Source organism: Schistocerca gregaria, chromosome 6 (assembly GCF_023897955.1).
Source record: "Schistocerca gregaria isolate iqSchGreg1 chromosome 6, iqSchGreg1.2, whole genome shotgun sequence".
In the NCBI taxonomy this organism is placed as follows: Eukaryota; Metazoa; Arthropoda; class Insecta; order Orthoptera; family Acrididae; genus Schistocerca; species Schistocerca gregaria.
Genome location: NC_064925.1, coordinates 123,456,036 through 123,481,778, shown reverse-complemented (window position 1 = coordinate 123,481,778; position 25,743 = coordinate 123,456,036). Strand labels below are relative to the sequence as shown.

Here is a 25,743-nt window from a genome sequence, read left to right as displayed (position 1 = left end):
AAAATAAAAAACCATCACCAGGTGGTGACTTCGGCATCCGGCCGATCGTACAGATGGTGAATATTATTGTGGGATACGTTACGTTACGTCTGTTTGACCTGTTCACGTAGTTCTGTAAGAGTTGTTTATTGACGAGTCACACGAGTCACTTCTCGTCCCATCACATCCCACACGTGCTCGATTGGAGACAAGACCGGCAATTGTGCTGGCCAGGGAAGTTGCTGCACGTGTTGCAGAGCACATTGAGTTTCACGGGTAGTGAGTGGCCGAGTATATCTCTGTTGGAATAACACATAACCATTCTGCTGTAAGAATGGCTACAACAGAATTAGCAATCTGTCGCAGCTGCGAATTTGACTTAGAATGTTGTACTTTCTATAGCCTTACTTGACATTTTCAGGGTGTTGTATTGCCTGGCCCAGAACTCTTAGGTGAGGTCACAATGGAATGCTTATACGGCGAGCATAGACTTCGTAGTAAAATCATTTTCAGCACCAATATTAGGACAGCAAGGAGACAATTGGTGAAGTGAACTTTGTGATTATCAGACTTCGAGCCAATGTCCTGGATTAATTGCCAAACCTCTCAGCAGTATCTCATTGAGTGAGACCATGTAACAGTGTCAATGTAGAACTGCTCGTCGGATGGGAATATTAAGCTCGGTGGCCGCTCTGATATTGTTTGAAATGTATGCACTATGTATCTGCGCAGATTTCCAATATTTTCCCTTTACTACCACCATCGCCACTACCATCATAATCTTCACCATAACCATCAGTGCTATTGTCATTAACAACAACAACAACAACAACAAAAATAACAACAAGGCAACACGCAAGGCTCCCAAAAGGCATTAAGTACAAAAAAAGGCTACTAACGGGCTGTGAGCTACACAAGGTCATCCATTTATCAATAAGAATCAAGTTATTATTGTTGTGTAGTTGTAAGTTTCTTCAACTTTATGATCCATAGGACACACTTTTTAACCAGCAGTTGCTAATTTATTTCCTGAGTAACAGATGGGCGCCAAACTTTAAAATATTGCAGGTGCCGATGTAACAAAATTGTGTGAATCAAATGTCTGTGTAAACCTGCTGTTTCTCAGTGTGAAAATGCACAGATCTGAGGATGTATACTACTATAGTCTCCAGTTTCTAGCAGCAACACTGCTGTGTAAGATCCACTTTATACAAGTTGATTCAGCTGCCCTGCGATGTCACTTTATGCAACCCACAGTGTTATATCTGGCCTACAAAAAACACGCTCGAGATTTTCACATTCCCTCGCCCGCTACATGCAAACTATTAGTCATACAGAAAAAAAATTAACAAGAACGTTTTATAGGAAATTTAATGTACCTAAATTTTGTACTGGGATACGTTTACGCTGAAGGCCATGGTTTTCGAGTTATTCAAATAAAATGTACAAAAGTGACTTTCAAACGCAGCTCCAGTGCCACACTCATCCCTCACCCGTCAGGATTTCTAGTATTTGTTCATGGCAGTCCCTCTGACCACTGTACAAAAATTTCCACCTTCACAAACTATTCCCAATATTCGACCTTTTCTGGTCTCTATTGGTTGTGCTGTTATGGAGACCCGCCAGGTTAGCCGAGAGTGCTAATGCACTGTTTCCTGGACTTGGGTTGGCACGCCGGCTCCAGGTCGAATCCACCAGGTGGATTAATGACGAGGGCTGGTGTGCCGGCCAGCCTGGATGTGGTTTTTAGGCGGTTTTCCATATCCTGCTAGGTGAATACTGGGCTGGTTCCCACGTTCCGCCTCAGTCACATGTGTCGCAGACATTTGAAACATGTTCGCACTATTTCACGATTTACACTATATGCAGACAGCTAGGGTACACTGATTCCATCCCAGGGGGGTACGGGGTGGCAGCAGGAAGGGCATCCGGCCACCCTTAAAGCTAATCTCGCCAAATACTTTCCAACCAGCGAAAGAAAGAAAGAACGAAAGAAAGAATTGTTTGTGCTGTTATGCCAACATAGTCGGCTATTACGTTAACATCATTATAACTGGGCCTGTGAGGGCAGTGAAAGAGAATGATTTTTGTAAACGTTACGCTAAAACTAATTACGTTGACAACTTGATCCAAACTTAAGCCTTACAAGCACAGTACTTTTGTAGTTAGTACGCCTGACTAATAAAACGACGTAATTGTTTATTTTATGCTGTTAAAACTCACAAAACTGTTAGGTAAAATTCACACAGATGTCAGTTTTACAATTTGTATGTGTTTGACTATACTGGTGGCAATAACCCAATCAATAGAGACGAAAACAAGTCCAGTATCGGGAACAGTTAGTGTAATTGGAAATTTTCGTACAGTGGTAGGAGGAAGCGTCACGACCAACATACTAGAAATTCTGACTGGTAAGGGATGAAAGTGGGCGTGGAGTTGCATTTGAAGGTCAATTTTGTACATTTTTCTTGAATAACTCGAAAACGGTGGCCTCCAGTGAAATCATATCCAAGTAAAATGCAATACATTATATTTCCTACAAAAAGTCACTGTTCATTTTTTCTGTAGGACTAATAGTTTACGCATAGCGAGTGAGAGAGTACGAAAATCTTGGGGGTGGTTTATGAAGGCCAGCTGAAACATTGCTGACTGCATAAAACGACACCGGTAGGAGCAGCTTCCATAATTTCAGCGCATTGAAAACTGACGGTTTCCTCATCTGTACATGTCAATCCACGCTGCTCAGGTGACGTTACTCCACAAACTGATATATTAAAAACAAAGATTCCAAGACTTACCAAGCGGGAAAGCGCCGGCAGTCAGGCACAATGAACAAAACACACACACACACACACACACACACACACACACACACACACACACACACACACACACACACAATTACTAGCTTTCACAACCGATGGTTGCTTCTTCAGGAAAGAGGGAAGGAGAGGGAAAGACGAAAGGATGTGGGTTTTAAGGGAGAGGGTAAGGAGTCATTCCAATCCTGGGAGCGGAAAGACTTCCCTTAGGGGGGAAAAAAGATGGCACTGCCATATGTCAAACGATATCAACTGTGTTTTTTTTAAATAGGACCCCCCCCCCCCCCCATTTTTTATTACATACTCGTGTAGTACATAAAGAAATATGAATGTTTTAGTTGGACCACTTTTTTCGCTTTGTGATAGATGGCACTGTAATAGTCACAAACATATGGCTCATAATTTTAGACGAACAGTTGGTAACTGGTAAGTTTTTTAAATTAAAATACAGAACGTAGGTATTTTTGAACATTTTATTTTGGTTATTCCAATATGATACATATACCTTTGTGAACTTATCATTTCTGAGAACACCTGCTGTTACAGCTGTAAATATCACATTAATGCAATAAATGCTCAGAATGATGTCCGTCAACCTCAAAGCATTTGGCAATACGTGTAATAACATTCCTCTCAACAGTGAGTAGTTCGCCTTCCGCAATGTTTGCACATACATTGACAATGCACCGACACATCTTGTCTGGCATTGTCGGTGGTTCACAATAGCAACTTTCCCCACAGAAAGAAATCCGGGGACGTCAGATCCGGTGAACGTACAGGACATGGTATGGTGCTTCGACAATCAGTCTACCTCTCATGCAATATGCTATTCAATACCCCCAAAGGCCTTACACTTAAAGTTTCCATCTCTGGCTGCAACCCTTCTTTCTATCAGACCCTATACCAGTTCCAAACCGAACAATCCATGGCCCTCACCTGCCTAATCCTTCACCTACACATCAACTCAGCCAATGAACACACCTGTCAACTCCTATCCTTAATAAAAGTCCTCAATCTTTCCTCTCCCACATCCACACTGGCTGTTCAGAGCACACTCCTACAGGCCAACCGCAAATTAGGACAGCATGCCACCCTCCACCTCAAAAAACTATCCAATCTCCTGGTTTCCCACCTTTGGAAACGCAACTGTCTCACCCTCCACAACCTTTCCAACAAACCTCGACCTCCTCTCATTGCACACAGGCCCAGTCTCTCCCATCTACTCAATCTCACACTCCCGGCTCCACTCCCACCAAAACCTCAAAATTCTAGTCAACACAATTTGAAACCACAACATCCCAATTCAGTAGTTAACCTTTCCTCCAAAACTCTCTCCCAATCCGAAACCTCTGTCCTGTCTGAAGGCCTCACCATCAGCCCTACTCCCAGATTCAACCAAACAGCCCTCGTCAATGATTTACTGTCGTACACTCGTAGTCTCTGCTGGAAATATCACTTTGCCACAAAGAAAAATAATCCTAATCCTACTCCTAATGATCCAACTCCCCAAGACACTATCCAAATTAAACCCTGCCTGGAACAATTCCGTCCTCTGTCACAGCGGGACCCTCCTCCTCTTCCTCAAAATCACCCTCTCCAAACCTTCCAGGAATTTCTCACTTCCAGCCTTGCCTCTCAATCTTTCTTGAAAAACCTTAATCCTACTCCCAACATCACCACAGCTGAAGCCCAGGCTATCCGTGATCTGAAGGCTGACCGATCCATCGTCATTCTTCCGGCTGTTAAGGGTTCCACGAATGTGGTACTTGATCATCGGGAGTATGTGGCTGAGGGACTGTGTCAGCTTTCAGACAACACTACATACTAAGTTTGCCAAGATAATCCTATTCCTGATGTCCAGGCGAAGCTTCAAGGAATCCTCGGAACCTTACGCCCACTACAAAACCATTCACCTGACTCCATCAACCTCCTGACCCCACCAACACCCCGTACCCCTACCTTCTACCTTTTTCCTAAAATTCACAAACCCAAACATCCTGGCTGCCCCATTATAGCTGGTTACCAAGCTCCCACAGAGCGTATCTCTGCCAACGTAGATCAACACCTTCAACCCATTACATGCCGTCTCCCATCCTTCATCAAAGACACCAACCATTTTCTTGAACACCTGGCATCCTTACCCAATCTGTTACCCCGGGAAACCATCCTTGTAACCATTGATGCCACTTCCTTATACACAAATATCCCGCACGTCCAGGGCCTCACTGCGATGGAGCACTTCCTTTCATGCTGATCACCCGCTACCCTACCTAAAACCTCTTTCCTCATTACCTTAGTCAGCTTCATCCTAACCCACAATTTCTTCACTTTTGAAGGTCAGACATACCAACAATTAAAGGGAACAGCCATGGGTACCAGGATGGCCCCCTCGTATGCCAAACTATTTATGGGTCACTTAGAGGAAGCCTTCTTGGTTACCCAAGCCTGCCAACCCAAAGTTCGGTACAGATTTATTGATGACATCTTCATGATCTGGACTCACAGTGAAGAACTCCAGAATTTCCTCTCCAACCTCGGTCCTACTAAAAATCCCGTGTCACTTTCCTCGACGTTGATCTCCATCTGTCCAATGGCCAGCTTCACACATCCGTCCACATCAAACCCACCAACAAGCAACAGTACCTCTATTATGGCAGCTGCCACCCATTCCATATCAAACGGTCCCTTCCCTACAGCTTAGGCCTTCATGGCAAACAAATCTGCTCCAGTCCTGAATCCCTGAACCATTACACCAATAACCTGTAAACAGCTTTCACATCCCGCAACTACCCTCCCGACCTGGTACAGAAGCAAATAACCAGAGCCACTTCTTCATCCCCTCAAATCCAGAACCTCCCACAGAAGAACCAAAAAGTGCCCCACTTGTGACAGGATACCTTGCGGGACTGGATCAGACTCTGAATGTGGCTCTCCAGCAGGGATACAACTTCCTCAAATCCTACCCTGAAATGAGATCCATCCTTCATGAAATCCTCCCCACTCCACCAAGTGTGTCTTTCCGCCGTCCACCTAACTTTCATAACCTCTTGGTTCATCCCTATGAAATCCCCAAACCACTTTCCCTACCCTCTGGCTCCTACCCTTGTTACCGTCCCCAGTGTAAAACCTGTCCCATGCACCCTCCCACCACCACCTACTCCAGTCCTGTAACCTGGAAGGCGTACGTAATCAAAGGCAGAGCCATGTGTGAAAGCACCCACGTGATTTACCAACTGATACGCCTACACTGTGAAGCCTTCTATGTGGGAATGACCAGCAACAAACTGTCCATTCGCATGAATGGACACAGGCAGACAGTGTTTGTTGGTAATGAGGATCACCCTGTGGCTAAACATGCCTTAGTGCATGGCCAGCACATCTTGGCACAGTGTTACACCGTCCGGGTTGTCTGGATACTTCCTACTAACACCAACCTGTCAGAACTCCGGAGATGGGAACTTGCCCTTCAGTACATCCTCTCTTCTTGTTACCCTCCAGGCCTCAACCTCCACTAATTTCTACGGGCGCATACACCGCATGTTGGCATGCACCCTGGAGCAAGTTTTCAGGCATTTCCTAGCTCCCCGCAGTCCGAATGGAAGGGTGCGGGTGGCACAACCTCGCCTGTTAGGCCGCCCACCTCGTCGCATACGTCAACATGGGGTCCTCCCCACAGCAGGCGGAAGCCTTATGCCACAACTGTACGCCAATTTGCGGAGGAGGAATGTGGTGTCACTGCCAGACACCACATTTGCTAGGTAGTAGCCTTTAAATTGGCCACGGTCCGGTAGTATACGTCGGACCCGCGTGTCTCCACTATCAGTGATTGCAGACCAAGCGCCACCACACGGCAGGTCTAGAGAGACTTCCTAGAACTCGCCCCAGCTGTACAGCCGACTTTGCTAGCGATGGTTCACTGACTAAATACGATCTCATTTGCCAAGACGATAGTTAGCATAGCCTTCAGCTACGTTATTTGCTACGACCTAGCAAGGCGCCATTATCAGTTACTATTGATACTGTGAATCATGTTATGTCAAGAGCGACGTTCGTCATTAATGGATTAAAGTTAAGTATTCCACCAGCTACGTCCGTTTTTCTGAAGTCTAATTTCCTTGTTGTGTTCCAGACCTCATGCCAGCCTGCATGAGCTAAAACACGTGCCTTTTGGCCTCCTCTAGTAACACGGTGTTGGCTCTCCTGCCAACCACAAAGAGGAACAAGCAAAATGTCAGGTGCACAAACATTATGACTGGGAATAAGGAGTGTAATGTACGTAGAATTGGTGCTAGAGTTCACTGCTGGAGGTAGGTGGGCAGCACAAGTCCTGGACAGCTCAAGGACAGCTGAGTCCTTTTTTTTTTAAGTTTATGTATTGACATTCTTTCCTGTTTTTCTAGTACCCCCTCATTTCCTCCACATGTTGTCATTTCCTTTCTTTTGTCCATATTATTCCTGATTTCTTCTGCGTTAAAAGTCTTCTAAATTTAGTATTTTATTTTTAAAAATGTTTCTGTCTGTTTTCCAGTGCTTTGGTGTTATTTCCTTGTAGTTCTTTCCTTATTACTGTAATCCACAGTATTGTCGATTTGTTCTTCCAGAAATACAGGAATATCTGTTTCGTAGCCTGTTATCATTCTTTCAGTAGAAGTTTCCAAAAAAGATTAGTCTTGTTTTAGCCATTGCTTCTGATATTTTCTCTTTCTAGGTTGCCTCAGTACTTCCCATTTTTCAGGTACCTGTAGTTTTTTACTGCCTCCATTATTTTTCTAATAACCCGAGACTGTTGTGTAGTGTTTTAGTTTCATTTTTCTAGATATGCATGTCTTGTTGGAAAATTTTTTTTCAAACCTTGTGCTCTCTCCATTTTATTGACTCTTATATCCAGTGCAAACTTTTAGAGTCTATTCTGTTGTATAATTCACCGAGTAAATTAAATTTACTTACTCACTCTATTTTACCTATGTGAGTTACACTGAATTTTGGTGATTTTTGTTATATTTGTCATGTATTTCGTTCTGTCAGCTGAAATTTTGAGACCAGTTCTATTTGTTATTTCTTCAAGAACTGTGTCTCTCAAATCGTCTGAAAGAATTGCAAAATCATCTGCAAAAGCCAAGCAGCTGACCTTAATTCCATTTGTTTTCATTCCTAGAATTGTTGGTTCAATTTTGTGATCTCTTAGCTCCGAATTCCAGATCCTTACAATTTTTTCTAGAACGCATTTAAACATTGAAGGTGATAAACCATCTTCCTTGTCTATCACCAGTTTTCATTTCAAAATGCTGATATACTCCTTCCATAAATTTAACTTTAGATTCTTAAAGTTTCACAAATGTTTGCTAATTTTGCTTCAACATCAAATTTTCTAAAGATTTTGTCATTGTTTCTCTGTGTACCAAATCAAATGCTTTCTTGGAATCAATAAGTGATACTGTTATAGGGATGGTTAACATTCTGTGGCCAATTATGCATTTCAAGTAAAAAATATGTTCTGTACAGGATCTCCTCTTTCGAAAACCACCCTGGTATTCTCCCAGTCTTGTCTAATGTTTCTGCTACTACGTTGAGGAGAATCTTTGATAATATTTTGTATGCTACAGGCAGAAGTGACACTCCTCTGTAATTGTGGACATTTTTGTTTGTCTCCTTATTTTTGTAGTGGGGGATTAATGCTATTTTCCACTATTCTGGAATCTTTTTCAGTTTTCCCTATGTTCTCAAAAATCAGCTGTAGATCATTTATTATCTTTGGTTCTGACAATTTCAATACTTCTGCTGTAATGGAGTCTTCACCACTTGCTTTGTTTTTTGAGTGATTTGATAGCTTCACGAATTTCTTGCTCTGCGTTGGTGTGAAATTTTCCCATATATTTTGTGGCATTGCTGGAAATTCCAATTTAACTGTTCGAACTGGGCAGCTTAAGACCTTGTCAACTAATTTTGCTAGCATTTCCCAATTTTCTTTGTTGTTTAATCATAACTTACCATTTCCATCTTAGAAATTAAAACTTGGTGCTACATACCCTTTAAGTAAGTTGAATCCTTTATTTATTTCCCAATAGTTTATTGCAGGAGATTCATGCCTACATTAGGCTGGTGGTGGATGGTGCACGATGTGTGGATGAGACGTGGCCGGCAGGAACTAAACCTGTCTTAGTTCGACAATGGGACAGCCTTGTGAGACCCTGGTGGCTGTCCTGCGCTGAGCCAGCTAATGCTGAGGTTGCATAACCTGGGTAGGCAGGGCAGGCTGGTTGAATACTTCAGAGTATGGCAGATGCCCACCAGGCTGGTGGCTGACAGGGCTTCAGTTCGGCACTTGGACCACTGATGCTGCACTTGAATCCGGGCAGGCAGTTCTATCGGCATGATGGTTGAGCGATGGTGGCCTCATGTCGCAAGCTCACGTTACATTGTACACCGACTCAATGACTTGCTGATTCGATATCCCAGTCTTGTTGGGCAGCTATTATTTATACTGTTTAGGACGGGCTTGTTGTTGAGCAGAAGCCCCTGGTGTCACCACTTGGTGCAATATCTCCAACGTGTACCAGGTTTCAGCAGTACCACTGAACATTGACCAAATGGTCGTGCTGGTTTGCCAACACAGCTGAGGTGGAGAAACGTTACTCCAGCTGGTTATGCCAAGAAGAATGACTATGGCAATGAGCCCTTGAATTGGTTCACGCCAGTGTAGTATGTAGTGTACCTTGTGGTGCAGTGACTAAGTGATTAAGTGCCAGATTAAAAATCTAAAGGTCGTTCATTGCTTCTTTCTTCTCTACCAATTATTCCTATTACATTAAACAAGCCAAACCGCACCATGTGAAATTGTAAATTCCCCCACCCTCTATAGTCGGCTGGGTAGATCAGTTAGCAAGGCAAAAGAAGGCATGTGTGTACTACCTGCAATAAGACCACTACACTGTTCAAAGCAACAATCGGGCTAGGAACAGTGCAATTAAACATCAGAAATGTCAGTTGTGCATTAGACGATTATTTGATCGCATTGAATGACCAAACTGTAGCTGGTGACCGAAAATGTAAAAAAAAACAGGTAAAGATAACACATTTGTAATGTGAACAGCCTTAAATCATTGGCGTTCAATGCAGACAGAGGTAAAGAAAACGTAAACAATTGTGTATTATAGTACATCTGTTTATTATGACGTGTGTTAAGATTATTGTCTAATGTTGTCTTTACAATCATTTTCCCCAACAGACGTCTTCCCTGGCGAAAAATTGACTAGGCAAGACTTTTCTTGCTTAAGTAGTCCCTCAAGCACTGGAACAATTCTCTTTGTGGAGCCTGTCGTAAAATGATGTCATTTGAAATTATTCTTTCATAGCAACAGAAATAACAGTCCACAGTGCAGTAGAATGGAGTTTTGTTTTCTCATCAGATGTCGATTAATGGTGTGATTTAAATATGGGATGTTCTAATGGAAGTTTCTGGAAAACGTTATAAACTTACGTAGGGAGATGTTCCAAATGTAAACATTGACCATATTAACAACCTGCAGCACGATTTTAAAGGCAATACTCTATACAAAATAATAAAACTTAAGCGTTGGTAACATTGTCATTGAAGTGGACGAAAACAATTTATATTAGTGAAATTTGCATATTTTAGAATTTATTTTTAAAATTAAATATTTTATGAAATTTAGTGCAGGAAGGTTTAGTATTTAACAAAAAAATATGTATCTATTTCAAATTTGTTATTCGTTTATGCGGAATATACACTAAACCGCCAAAGAAACTTGTAGAGGCATGTGTATTCAAATACAGAGATATGTAAACAGGCAGAATACGGCGCTGCGATCGGCAACGCCTTTATAAGACAAATGTCTGGCGCTGTTCTTAGATCGGTTACTGCTACTACAATGGCAGTTTATCAAGATAATCGGCACATGATCGATGGGACACAGCATCTCCTTGGTAGCAATGAAGTGGGGTTTCCCCGTACGACCATTCCACGAGTGTACCGTGAATATCAAGAATCTGATAAAAATCAAATCTCCGACATCGCTGCGGCCGGAAAAAGATCCTGCAAGAACGGGACCAACGACGACTGAGGAGAACCGAACAACATGACAGAAGTGCATCCTTCCCGCAAATTAAGTGAATCCCTTTCGCAAATTGCTGCAGATTTCAACGCTGGGCCATCAACAATTGGACGAAACATAATCGATATGGGCTTTCTAGCGTAGCCTTGATGGCTGCACGACACAAAGCTTTACGCCTCGCCTAGGCCTGTCAACACCGACACTGGACTGTTGATGACTGGAAACACGTTGCCAGGTCGGACGAGTCTCGTTTCAAATTGTATTGTGCGTCTGGACGTGTACGCATATGGAGACAACCTCATGAATCCATCGACCCAACATGTTCGAGGGGACTGTTCAAGCTGCTAGAGGCCCTGTAATGGTGTGGGGCAAGTGCCGTTGGAGTGATTTGGGATCCCTAACACGTCTAGGTACGACTCTGATAGGTGACACGTACGTAAGCATCCTGTCTGATCATACGTTCATGTCTATTGTGCATTCCGACGAACTTGGGCAATTCCAGTAGGACAATGCGACACCCGCACATCCAGAATTGCAACAGAGTGGCTCCAGGAACACAATTCTGGGTTTAAACACTTCTGCTGGCCACCAAACTACCCAGACACGAACATTTTTGAGCATATCTGGGATGCCTTGCAATGTGCTATTGAGAAGAGATCTCCACTCCCTCGTACTCTTACGGGTTTATGGACAGCCGTGCAGGATTCATCGTTTCAGTTCCCTCCAGCACTACTTCAGACATTAGTTGAGTCCATGCCACGTAAGGTTGTGGCACTTCTGCGTGCTCGTGGGTGCAATATACGATATTAGGCAGGTGTACCAGTTCCTTTGGCTCTTCATTGTATTATCGTACTGAAAAATTAAGAAAAGTTCGTTTCTTCATTGCAAATCAAGATAAATAAAAACTGTAGCAATATAAAAATAATTGATAGTTGTTATTTGTATATATGAGGGCTGGTGCAAAGCCCGGAATGGTGGCAGTGGCTACTGATTCGGCCGGAAGGTGAAGCGTACTAATATGTGAATAGTGATGTGTACAAATAGTCACGTGAATATACTCAAGAAATGTAATCCCAGCTGTAGTTATGCTGTAGTGTCTGCAGAGAATGGAGCGACCGTGAACAACAATAAATCTGTGAAGGCAAACATAAATGAAAACTAAACACAAATGTAGATTTCCTAGGCCCAAGAAACGTTAAATTATATTGCCGTAACACTATTTAATTATCTCGAGTAAATTGCAGTTGTAGTTAACTCCCATATACTTCTATCTTATTAAATAATGAGAGAATGGATAATGTTACAATAGAAAAACCACTAACACGCAATAAGGATTTCGTGTGGTTCAGTGTAAAGAAAGGGCTGGACGATAAGATGCACAGATACGCACGTGAGACAAACCTTACGTTACATCACAAACATTTCACGTAGTTCTGTGCTGTCGCTGATTCTAAATGAGCGTTACGTCAGAGTCCTTGCATGGAGCACTCGTCAAAGACGATATCAAAGCACATATCGGAAAGTGGCTTTCTAAAATTAATATCAGGCAAGCATTTGAGTACCATACGGTGCTATACGTCATTGCTTGTAATCTGTCTTTGATGTATTCCGTATGTCACAAAAGCGTTTCTGGTTGTCGCTTATTCCCATTTTCAAAGTGAAAAATCCTTTATCGACCCATATAAGGTGAAGGACATTTCCCTGTTTCGTGTACCATTCGCGAACGTCAGAATAGATCTTCAGCATAACAGTGGCGCTACGAACCTGTTGCAGACGGGTACCAGCTTCAGCGTTAACGTAAGTGAGGACAATTAGGACATGACTGTATCATCACATTACTGGATATGTGTAGTCGCGAAAACAACCTGTTTGAACTACTTTATGGTTAACACGTAGAGTTTTTATTGTTGGAAACATGATATTCGAATCGTACAGGAATATATATTAGAAATGAGTCATTTTTATTTTAGTAGGGAACAGGGTGCCAAAATCGAGTCGTATCCGACAAACGAGACTTTACTCCTGTAGCTGTACACAGGGTGATTCAAAATTCTTGTTACAATGTTGCAAGCTTGCAGCGGTTGTTGAGGGGACTTAGTGGTCAAGATTTGGTAAGGAACCCGTGTCCGGAAATGTACCGTTTGGATGTAAAATCAGTCTGAGTATCGGGTCACTTTCAAACCTCCCACTTCGCGGTGTGCACAGAGAGGAGACAGCGAACTGTGATCTGTGTGCTGCAGTTGCACATGTCATGGGCAATATTTCGAGTACTTGTGCTACTTGTCCTCGGGTTCTGTTCTACCCGTGACGAAGGACGTCCTCTACAAAGTCGAGAGCGTAGCGCGTCCTTGGAGTACCTCAGCCAACCCTCCCACATTCGAACGTACCAGTTTCTCGTAGCCGTTATTGCAGATTGAGGAAGGTGTTACGTGACGGCGTAATTAAAACACGAGATGCCGACGGCGAACTCTTTTCAGCTTGTGTGCATACCTCGAGGCTGGAAATTTGAAAGTGATTTGATCCACCAAACGATTTTGTATCCAAACCGCACATTTCTGGACGCGGGTTCCTTATCGAAACATCATCTACTACGTCCCCTCTACAACCCCTAGAAGCCTGTAATAGGAATTGCGAATCACCCTCTATATTTAATTCGTAGCGAGTCAGGAGTGCAACGATCGCTGTGGAGGGGTGGAAGAGCTATTCTTGTATGTGGCAGCAGGCATTCGGCACTCCCACCTATGCGTCCCGTGATTGTAAGGCTGGTGAAGGAGACAGAAGTTGGTAGAGGGTACGTGCAGAAAGACAGTGTTATTAGTCCAATAAGATTGAAAGTTGCATGTGCGCGCCGTTGTCCTGGGAGCGACCTAACGTCAATCCATGATGTTCTCACGTAAATACCTGGCTATTGAAACTCGTATGCTTCTCTACTGGACTTCATTTTAGTCATCAGTCATTTGGTTCTACCAGCCATCCTCCTCATCTCAGATCAGCACTTTCATCCTGTGTCCCCAATTATTTGCTGGACGTATTCCAATCTCTGCCTTCCCCTACAGTTTTTACCCTCTACAGCTCCCTTTAGCACTATGGAGATTATACTCTGATGCCTTAACAGATGTCCTATCATTCTGTCCCTTGTTCTTGTCAGCGTTTTCCATATGTTCCTTTCTTCATCAAGTCTGCGGAGAACCTCCACATACCTTATCAACGCACCTAATTATCAGTGTTATTTTGTAGTAACAGATATCAACCGCTTAAGTGCTGTTCCGGATTTTCTACTGTCTATGATAACAGTGATGTTCTTCAGACGCACATTCCTAGGAATTTCTTCGTCAGCTTGAGACCTACATCTGGTACAAGTAGCTTCCTCGTACCCAGGAATGCTCTCTTTCCCTGTGCTTGTCGGCTTTTTATGTCGTCCTCGCTTCGCCCGTCATGGATTATCTTGATTTCGTCCGCCCCCGCTAGCTGAGTGCCAGCCGGCACGGTAGCTCAGCGTGTTCGGTCAGAGAGCCAGTTGGCCTCTGTAATAAAAAAAAAAAAACTGAATGGAACGATCAACCACCGAACTTGTACAGGATGTCTTGCGACGTCCGCAACTACCAAACACAACGATCAATTATGAACAAAAAGAAAAAGAAAAAAAAGTGGTCAGCGCGCCAGAATGTCAATCCTAAGGGCCCGGGTTCGATTCCCGGCTGGGTCAGAGATTTTCTCCGCTCAGGGACAGGGTGTTGCATTGTCCTATTCATCATGATTTCATTCTCATCAACGCGAAAGTCGCTACAGTGGCGTCAAGTTGAAAGACTTGCACCCGGCGATTAGTCTACTCGACGGGAGGCCCTAGTTACACGACATTTACATTTATTTATCTTGATTTCAAGGTAGCAGAATTCCTTGACTTTGTTTACTTCGTGACCACCACTTCTGACGTTAAGTTTCTCTCTATCCTCATTTCTGCTACTTTTCATTACTTTTTTCATTTTCCGGTTTACTTTCAATCCATTGTCTGTAATCACTAAATTCTTCATTTTATTCAACATATTCTGTAATTCTTCTACACTTTCACTAAGAATAGCAATGTCATTAGCGAATCGAGCCATTGATATCCTTCCACCCTGAATTTTAATCCCACTCTCGAACCTTTCTTTTAGTTCTGTCAGTGCTTGTTCGATGAATAGACTGAATATTAGGGGCGAAAGACTACATCCCTGTCTTACAACATTTTTTATCTGAGTGCTTCGTTCTCGGTCTTCCAGTCTTTTTGTTCCCTCTTGGGTCTTGTAAATATTGCTTGTCACCCGTCTTTTCCTGTATCTTAATCCTATTTTATTCAGACCTAAACACCTTACACCATTTTACATTGTCAAACGCTTTTTGTAGATCGACAGATCCTATGAGGGTGTCTTGCTTCCAATGCTAAGCGGAATGTCAGAATTACCACTCTGATACCTTTCTTTGCCTTTCCTACAGCCAAACTGATCGTCTGCTAACAAATCCTCAGTTTTCTGTTCCATTTTTCTGTGTCTTATTCTTGTCAGTAGCTTGGATGCATGACTGTGCGACAGTTTTCGCAGTTATCTGCCTATGTTTCTTTGGAATTGTGAGGATGATGTTTTTCCGAAAGTTTCATGGTACGTTGCGAGTCTCATAGAGTCTACACACCAACTTGAATTGCCGTTTGGTTGTCATTTCACCCAATGATTTTAGAAATTCCAACGGAATTCCCATTGAACTCTCAATGCTACCGCCCTAGCTCTTAATTTCACCAAAGGTCGCTTTGACTTTTCTGTATGCTGAGCCAATCCTGTTGACGATCATTTCTCTTTCCATTTCTTATCATCTTTCCTGCATCCATTTCGCCTTAGCTCCTCTGCAATTTCTATTTACTAAAGGCCTAAGTGATTTAAATTATGGTATTTCTGTCTTTCCCTGAACAGATTGTTCTTCCTTCTTCGACTTTTGTAGCTTGATAAACCAGTAGTCGTCTTTGATGGACTAATGGATTTTCAAGCAACAAAAAGGTTTTAGCTTGTGTAAATTCAGTACCTGATGACAGAAAGAAAGGATCGTGTGGAATTCTTTGTGTTAATGGGAAATTGGTTTCATCCTCCTCACACAATGGTCTCTCTCCACTCGATGTACGACAGTTGCAACTTAAGTGTATCTGATGAGGATAGGTAACTGTAATGGGTATCTGTACAGTGTAGCTCCATGTTTATGTTGTGTGATGAAGAGAGAAGGGAGGTACTAACACACAGCTTACTCCACTTGAATAGTGTCAAGGGACTGACAGGCTTAGCGACCCCATGTAATGGTCGGATAACCAGCAGAGGCGTCACATGTGCTATGACTGTAGAGTGTGCTGGGACTGTAGAGTAGTTTCGAATTTGATGTAAGACATTGGCGTCATGTTTGTTGATAACCCACCACCTCTCCTCATCTTGCAGACGAAGTACTGGTGATGAAAATTTCTTCCTCCCCCAGTATTCAAAAAAGCTACTCGAGGTGTGCCAGACCAATCCAGCCGACGAAAGAAGCCATCTGGATTCGCCTGACACAACTGCAAAGTTACACTGCAGCCTAAAGCAAATTAGTGCCCTTTACTCCACTTCACCAACGGACTGTAGTAAGAATGCAGTGGCCACTTAGATCAACAATACGCTCTGGCCGTTTCTCGGGCTTCCGCAGGTAGTGAAACACATGACATCATGTCCCACCCCCCTCTTCACAGCTACGCACCCTTCTCCTCCCCTCCCTTACCTCCTCCCACTCCCCCTCGTCACCCCTCCCTTTTCCTAAGGCATACCACTTCCTTGCAAATATGTCAGTTGGAGATTTTCTAAGCAAAAGTTCACATATTTTGGTCTCCCAATCACAGCTTAGTATATTACCGCCCATTTTAAACCGCGCCCCCTTTCTTGGAAATTGGCCAAAAGCGATGTTATAGGCCAGTACACAGATGTTTGGGTCTCCCAATCACTGTTCAGAATTTAATGCTATTAAAATGAAACAGCCGATCAGAGAGCTTCCTACAGTACGGATGAGTGGGGTGTGACATCATTCCCCTCCAGTGGTGATGCCAACTGCGTTATTGCGATTTGCAGGGTCAAACAGGTGTGTTAGGTACTGATCACAAGAAAATCAGTGGGATATGTAACTCATAATATATTGTGAAAGATTTTCGCTAAATTTTCGTAACACATCAATTGCATCTCCTCTTAATTTATAACCAATGTTACAGTTACATTAACAAAATATGTCTATAACATCTAGTTTACAATTCGTTTCTGCTACCATTATTTTAATGTCAGCAGTATATATGTTACAATTTCAGTATTTTACATTATCATCATATGTAGGTTAAATTTCAGTGATATCCTTGCTACATGTGTGGCATGTAGGTTACGATTCATCTACAGCCAGTATTTTACTGCTAAATTAATTTTAAATCGTTCTCTGTTGCACACACAGCTCTGCCCTCATGAAAACGAGCTTATGCAATAGTAGTCAATTTATCATCGAGTAAGACGTATTTTTCATTTTCTGCTGATAATACCAATTTACGCTGCTTTATAGAGGTAACTGTATGTAGCTCGAATCGAATTATATACTGAACAGTTGAGTTATCAACATTGTCTAACACACATTCTGGGTAATCATCGATGCTTAATTCCTTTGCTGATGAGTTTTTCACACCTTTTGCTCTATGCGTTACACTTTTCACTTCAGTTTCGCGAGTCTATATTTTTGCCCTTAGTCCTGTAACAATCTTGGATGATTATTCATCTTTCATTAAACTCACTTTCTTCTTAGTGATGCATGGGATTTTATAAATATTATTATCGGGGTAATCGGAAGGGTTAAATCACCCATGTAGTTCACTTTTAATATCATAAATATTTGAGATAATTACAAGATATACGCTACCCGCATCTGTGTAAACAATTAAACATTTTTTGCATCAAGTATCTGCAACATATATCCAAAAGTGAAATCTACAAGAACTCTCTTAGAAATATCTAAAATAGCCATTCCTGCAGCTATCCATTTATTAAAAACGATGTTAAGTCCATTTATTTCAATAACAACCAAATTTTCCTTAAATACGACACTGCGGTTGAAATTCGTCATTGAAATCTGACTAGCAGCTCCATATCTACCTTCCCTACGTTTAACTAGCTTCACAAATCTCATTTTTTGCACATTCTATAATTTTACCCAAACTCTGTTATTCATTAATTGGAAAAAATTCTATTCGAGATTGTTTTCTGCATTCATACATCTCTCAGCGTTACAATCACTAATGCGGAAATCAGCTTCTTTGAAACTACTGATTTGTTGATGCATGATTGTGGTACCGTTTTCTCCGGGCGTAATTGTATATCAAAATGAATTTTATAGATATTTTCGGGATACTCAAGATTTACTTGTAAAATGTAACCTATATCTGAATCATCTTATATGATAAGCACATTACGTCTGATGCATTCACAGCCAGCCATGAAAAATCAAAGTGGTAAGTATGGCATTTGCCACATGTAGAGCCTATAAAAACTGTTAAAATTGAGATGCGTAATATAAGACTCGTCGTCTTATATTACAAACGGCCTGAATTTACTATTTACAACAGCATGGCAATGTGAGTAGTAAACAATGATACCACTGACGCCATGTTCGACAGATTGTAACTGTTCTATTTCTACATTGGCAGACTTCAGCAAAGCATCCTAAGCTAATCCACATGGAGTGACATAACAGGCTAGGTCCAGGTTGTACATTTTGATACAGAGAGTGTGGAACTTTTCAAAGCCTTCGGTCGATAGCAAGAAGTCGATTTTCAAGTGTAAGATGGAGTAATCTCCTAATTAATTGATTCAAATAAACACCACACTTTGTACGCTCTTTGGTATTCCAGATCTTTGATTGTTGTTTCAATGGTCAGACAGCTTTTGAAATGCTTCAATTGGCGGCTATTATTCATCCTACAAAATGGATTCATCAGTTACATGCTCACATCAAAGTACATATTTTTTGTTAATCACTTTAAACTGTTCACTGTCGGGGAAGTAGTTTCTTCTTATTTTCATCTTATCAATTTTAAATATGACACACATTCTTGTAGAGTGCATGGCATAAAGTTCACGAATATATAGACCAAAATTTTATATCGCATTATGTTCCGCTGTAATAGGTTTAACAAATATTTTATACTTTTCCATTTTTGTTGCAATCACAGAAAAATTGCCCAGCTTTGTTTTCACAATTTTATTGTGCTTATTACCTTCCACTTCTTCGCACAGGTTCATAATTATTACAAGATGAGCATTTTAATTTGTTGGCTTGTGGAACACAACAGGCATCGTAACATTATGGGCTATAGCTGAATTTACAGTGTGTGCAGCTCTTCAAACTCTGACTGTAATATGATGATGATCACTATGTTTCACATCATTGTGCTTGGAGCTTTTCTTGCAGATATGGCAAATTTCTGCTTTTCGAAATGCTTCTTCCTCTTCAAGACTAGTAATCATCTGCTTATATGAATATGTGGTGTCCGTTCTTTCGGAATCCGCAGCAGTGAAATACAATATATAAATTAAAGTGGGGTAACCGCTGTTAAAAAAAAACTGTCGGTAAATGATGCAATGTGCTAGTAACAGTTTAAAACCATCGTCATTTTCAGCTGCCTTGGCACAAGAGCAGCGAAATATAATTGTTTCTATACACGTATTTTCATCATTTAATACTGTTACATTGAATTTTATTTTGTTAAATAGCGTTTCCAGTCTCACGAGATCCGAGCCACTACTGTGTGTGCTCTGGAGCGCCAGTGCTTTCCTGTTTGGAATGGTCTGCTTTAGAGTAGGTATAGAGCATGTCCTGTGATTTAAGAAGCCAAAAGTAGTTAAGTTGTCGCAGAAATAGCGCCCTAACAATAACTGTGTCATTACATACCATAATTCTAAGTACTACTGTCTATTACTATTAATTACTCACTCAAAACTTAAATATATGCGGATGCGGTGCAGATGGGGATCGCACTTTTCTTATCCGCGCAGACCTCTACCTATAGGGCAACTGTTAGGGCACTTCCGAGCGCACCAGGAAGAAAACGTGGCCACCAGAAGCCAAGTGCTGATTTGCAGACTGTCAACCACTGACAAGACGGCTACCCACCAATAGCTTCCTTCCTGACCTCCTCCTTGTGCCATGATTAGCCTATTAATATTCTAGGGCCGAAAAAAGGTTTAAAAATATTGACATCGTTCGTCTGCAGCAAATAGAGCCACCTTCCCTCCACCAAAACCAGTCTCGCTCTGAGGAAGGTCGTCATATTACAGTCGAAACGTAGGTTTTAAGTTTATAATTAAAGCATTTTATATAATGACGCAGTACAACACCCAGAAGAAGTTTAATCATAAAGTAATTTTTTTGTGCTCAGCAATCAAATGCACCAGTTTGCTAATCGATTACACATAATCAGATCCTCAGTACAACTGAAATTCTAAATATTCCGCTCTATAATTACAGTGCACATAAAAAGCGATATTATATTGTTTGTGTACATGAATTTCGTCACTGCCGCGCGAGATTAGCGGAGCGGTCTAGGGCGCTACAGTCATGGACTGTGCGGCTGATCCTGGCGGAGGTTCGAGTCCTCTCTCGGGCATGGGTGTGCGTGTTTGTTCTTAGGATGATTTAGGTTAAATAGTGTGTAAGCTTAGGAACTGATGACCTTAGCAGTTAAGTCCCATAAGATTTCTCTCTCTCTCTCTCTCTCTCTCTCTCTCTCTCTCTCTCTCTCTCTCACACACACACACACACACACACACACACACACACACACACACAATTTCGTCACTCACACTAGGCTGCAGCAATCTGAACGCAGGCCGGTGTTCTGTTCAGGATATAAATCTGGAAGATACAGTCGGAAACTCCGTAAGGGTGGTCTTGGATGATGTAGTACACAGGAAAGTCTCAGTGCCAGAGAATGTAGCGAAATACAGGATCGACACCTGGGACGTCATGGAGATGCTCGTCAATCTCCGAAGGCAGCACTGAGCATCAGGATGTAGTCTAATGTTTAAAATTCAGGTAGAGTAGAATCTGCAACGTGCTACGGTACTGGTCTTCCTGTATGTGCGTAATGTCGTTCCACCTCTGTTATTTTCTGTACTCTTACGCTTCGCGAATTTTTTTATTAAATTTACATCTTTTTTTCCCAACACTCACAGTAACTTGAACTATTCTTAGGTTGTTATACCTCTGTGTAAAAATCAGTACGAGGTTGTGGGTCTGCCTTGAAGCAAATATGTTTTGTGTATTTAATTCCTCAAACTAGTTTTGGCGAAATACCTCTACCAGTGGGTTTCTTTATTCTAATGCCTGAGAAGTTAAGACAGTTAGGTTCATTACATTACGAAAAAACGTTACTATATGTGTACCGCTTGGTTCCCGACATGAAGGACTTATGTCAATAGTGGTACAAGTCCATTACCTCCACTTTTCTGTCTATAATGCTTCTAAAATCAATGAGCCAAACGAACAGAAAGAAAGATTAATCTCTAGCAACAATCCGTATGCCTGAATATGTCTCGTATCTCAAGCACAGATTTTTCAGCGTTCATTTAACTTTAGGACTCTGTATCTCAATATGAGCAAAAATGGACTTGTACCACTATTGAAATAAGCCCTTCATATATGTGCGTGAATGATTTTATAGAACCTTTTCACTTTAAAGTCATTTTATAACGCATATATTTGTTGCCTTGTTCTGCACGAGGCCGTACATACCCTGGGCCAGGGGGAGCCGCCCCCCCCCCCTCCTCCCCACCTCTTCCTCTCAGAAAAAGGAAAAAAAGAATATTGTGCAGTCAGGTGCTTTCTTTCAAGAAAATTATTTAAAAGTGTGGGCGCCCTTCTTGCGGCACGCAGGAGGTGCGAGCGGCTGTCATTAACAAATGCGAAAATGTACGCTTAAAATGCCTGTGTTATTACAGACGGAAGTTGCGGCCGTACTGTGCTGCAGTTTTGGAGGGCACTGGGTTGTAAAAAAAGTACACGACAGAGTAAATTACAAGCTCAGTCACACCAGAGTCATAGCGCAATACAGCCGCAAGTACCAGTCGCAGTACAGATCTTTTTAGTTGCCATTTTCATATTTGTAAATGACAGCAGCTCTTACCTTTGCAGATGACATACTATTTGCCAAGAAACGGCGACATACATTGGAATTATCCAATGATTTTAAAGAAGAAAGGTACAATAACATCATTCACACATACATATATCTGGAACCACGCAGTTCACATATAATAACGTTTTCTCGTGATGTAATGCACATAATGATCCTAATTTTTCAAATTTTAGGGTAAGGGATCGCGCTGAAGATGACAGTACTTCGCCAAAACTGATGAGAAGTGTTGCGTCAAAGGGGATTCACAATTCCATATTTTTTATTCGCTACTCCTGAGAGGAGGAAAGGCTATTGTAGAGGTTTGTATTTTTACACCAAATATCCCAGTAGGTTCAGAGTCTAGGTCTGGGGTTCCCAGCTGAGGACAATGGCGGTAGGGCAATTCCAGTTCTGGCAATCATCTGTTAACTAAGGGAAACGTCCCGAAAACCTCCGTCGGAAACGGTCAATTGCATCAACTGTCAGTTTATTTTTGGGATAATATTACGGACTGCGCGAGCGCGCGCATGTGTGTGTGTGTGTGTGTGTGTGTGTGTGTGTGTGTGTGTGTGTGTGCGAGTGGAGAGTGGAGTCGTGCTTCGTGCAGAAAAGGAGGACACTTCGCCATTCCAGAAGTCAGTGGTTTCTAGTCCGCTGTCAGAAGGGCAAGGGGCAATGTAAGAAGAAAATGCCCTGTTCGTATGTGCGACATGAGTAATAAAGTCATTGTTAGGGTGTTAAGTGAGCCAATGTTGGCAGTTCAGGCTGCAGCGTCAACGCCAGCTGACATGCCTACAAGTCGCTGCGCCTTCTTCTGGAGCGAATATAAAACCTAACTGGATCCAACAAAAGCATACTTATCCTATAAGTAATATGGCCCAAAAAGCGAGCCATATTACATCCTCTTACTATTTTGTCACACATTCTTTTTTCCCCAGGAAGACACGTACTCGATCTTCATTCGGAGTGGTAGAAATTCACTGTTTGATCTCACTGTAGTGATCAAAGGCACTGCCACCCCTGCGGTATGCTGCCATCAGCAGACGACGAGAAGCGGCTACTGGGCTCGGTGAGAGTTCTTCTTGGGAGGCCAATGGCTTGGCGCGACGGCTCCTTGAGAACGCAGATGACCGACTGTGCCACAACTGCCATCTTGCTTTCAACAGCGGCAGCCAACTTCTTGATCACTGTCTGCTCTACTTTGAAATTCTACTTGGACCCACCGGAAGAAACTGAGAAGGCATCTCAAGTCTCTTTCCTGCTGACAGTCTCTATACCCAACACAGTGAAGGTAGGTATTCTTATTCAAGAGTGTCTAGTAACTTACAATACATTTAATACTGAGCTTACACAGGGAAGACATTGTATTTAACTGTGTACTTGGTGTATATCAAAATGCAATATCTGATAGATAGTAGCTGGATACCTTTTTTTTTGAGTCATTCGTCTTCTGACTGGTTTGATGCAGCCCTCCACGAATTTCTTTCGTGTACCAACCTTTTCATCTCAGAATAGCACTTGCAACCTATGTCCTCAATTATTTACTTGATGTATCCCAATCTCTATCTTCCTCTACAGGTTTTACCCTCTACAGTCCCTCTAGTACCACGGAAGTTAATCTCTGTTGTCTCAACAGATGTCCCCTGCAGGTCCGTGGGTAAGAATAGTCCCGAGGTATTCCTGCCTATCATAAGAGGCGACTAAAAGGAGTCTTACACGTTTCGGCCTTTATGTGTCGGTCCGCCGTAGGGTTTGACCTCCATTCTTCAAAATTTTACCAAAGAGCGAGCCAATTGGGGAAGGCGCCTTACATAGAGCATAGTGTCCTTTGTGAATTGAGATCTTTAGCCCACTTTCTCGTCGTTGCATTGCAGTCCCGCTCCTTCTCCGTCTTTTGGGCGAGGACACCTTCCTTGGTGCGTTTTCCACCATGCAGTATGCAGTGCCGCTTTCTGCACCGACGATGACCATGGACTTCTTTGCACCTGATATCCACCATTATAGCCAGTCCGTTGTGGTGGGGCCGCCATGTACCATGTTGGTTATGGCTGCGCCATTAACTCCCCACGTACATGCCTGTCTCCCTGGGGCATAGGTACTCCCAGCAATGGCCATCCTGCCAGGTGGCCCTTGCTGAGGCTGGGTGGCGCCCGTGGGGAAAGCAGTTGGTCGGAGGGGGTGGCATCAGGGCAGATGACATGCGGTGAAGTGAGGTACATCATCTCTTGCTGGTAGCAACCCACCAGCAGTCTCTAAGCGTTCCAGGGCTCAATTCAATGCGCAGAAGTATGATCCCAAATCGTTTCCCTCCCTGGCCACACCATGGGAGGAACACATGGCTAAGGCTAGCATCAAAGCTTATTCACCCTGGTATCTTGTCTGTACGAGAGTTGATGGGGAATCATTCATGTCACGAAGCCTCAGTTTTTTGTGGAGTATTTGGAGGACAAGTTTGGGGAGGTGGAGGGCTTGTCCAAAATGAGATCTGGGTCAATCGTAATAAAAACAGCATCCTCTGCCCAGTCATGGGCATTACTTCCCTGTGACAAGCTGGGGGATGTTTCTGTTTCCATCATGCCCCGTAAGAGCTTAAATACAGTCCAGGGACCTTCTTTTACAGTCTGATGACGAGCTGTGAGCCAATTAAGCGTGGCAAGGTGTTCACTTCATCCAACTGGGTCTGAGGGATAATCAAGTTGCCATTGGTGCCTTCATCATGGCCTTCGATGGTACACATTACCCGAGAAGGTCAAAGTGATGGTCTACCACTGTGATGTCAAGCCCTATAACCCTCCCCCAATGCGGTTCTTTAAGTGCTGGAAATTCGGTTGTATGTCTTCCCACTGTACTTCCAGCGCCACCTGTTGGGATTGTAGATATCCTTCCCATCCCAATACTCCATGTTCCCCACTTCCCATCTATGTCAGCTGTGGAGAGCACCATTCCCCTTGCTTGCCGCACAGTAGGATTCTACAGAAAGAACGGAAGATAATGGAATACAAGACCCTGGACTGCCTGACCTAACTAAGGCTAACAGAAAATATGAGAGGCTCCATCCTGTGTGTAAGACAGTGACCTATGCCGCTACTATGGCAACAGTTCTACCAACTCCCATTTTGCCTGTGTACAGTTGGCTCTCAGAGCTGTCAGACTCCACCTGCTCCCTTGATGGTGGGGAGCACTTCCCTCACAGTTAGTTCTACATCACCTACTTTGGGAGCAACACTCCCCCCCCCCCCAAATCATCAGGGACATCAGTCCCCACTTCTCAGCCAGATAAGCGTAAGTCTTCTTCAGCTCCTCTCCCCAGGATGGGGTCCCTTGGGTCACTCCCTTCCCAGGTTCAGACCAGTGGAAAAGTGGATACCCACCAGTGTCGGAAGCAACAACATGTAGCTGGTTGTAGGGCTTCACGGTCCACCTCAGTCCCTGAGACCAACCCAGTGAAGCCCTCCCAGCCAGAAACACCGAAGGAACAGCGAGAGAAACCAAAAAAGAAGAAGGCACCTAAGAATCCAGATCTTGTGGTGGCACCCATACCACTGCTCCCTACAAGCTGTGCCTCTGAGGATGTGGTGGAGATTCTGGTGTCCGCTGAGGTCCTAGATCTAACCGGACCCTCAGACACAGTGGATATCGATCGCACAGGAACTCAATCGGTAGCAGCAGGTGACTCCGAGGCGTAACT

The 25,743-nt window shown here is 42.9% G+C and overlaps 1 protein-coding gene across 1 annotated transcript in view; it reads left to right on the top strand.

Annotated features, from left to right (window-relative positions):
* The first annotated feature begins 23,082 nt into the window (after window positions 1-23,082).
* Window positions 23,083-25,743, top strand: part of LOC126278750 (uncharacterized) — a 103,287-nt gene continuing 100,626 nt past the window's right edge. Inside the window, exon 1 of the mRNA XM_049979026.1 lies at window positions 23,083-23,346. Coding sequence (XP_049834983.1) covers window positions 23,083-23,346 — 264 coding nt within the window. The remainder of the gene's footprint in view (window positions 23,347-25,743) is intronic.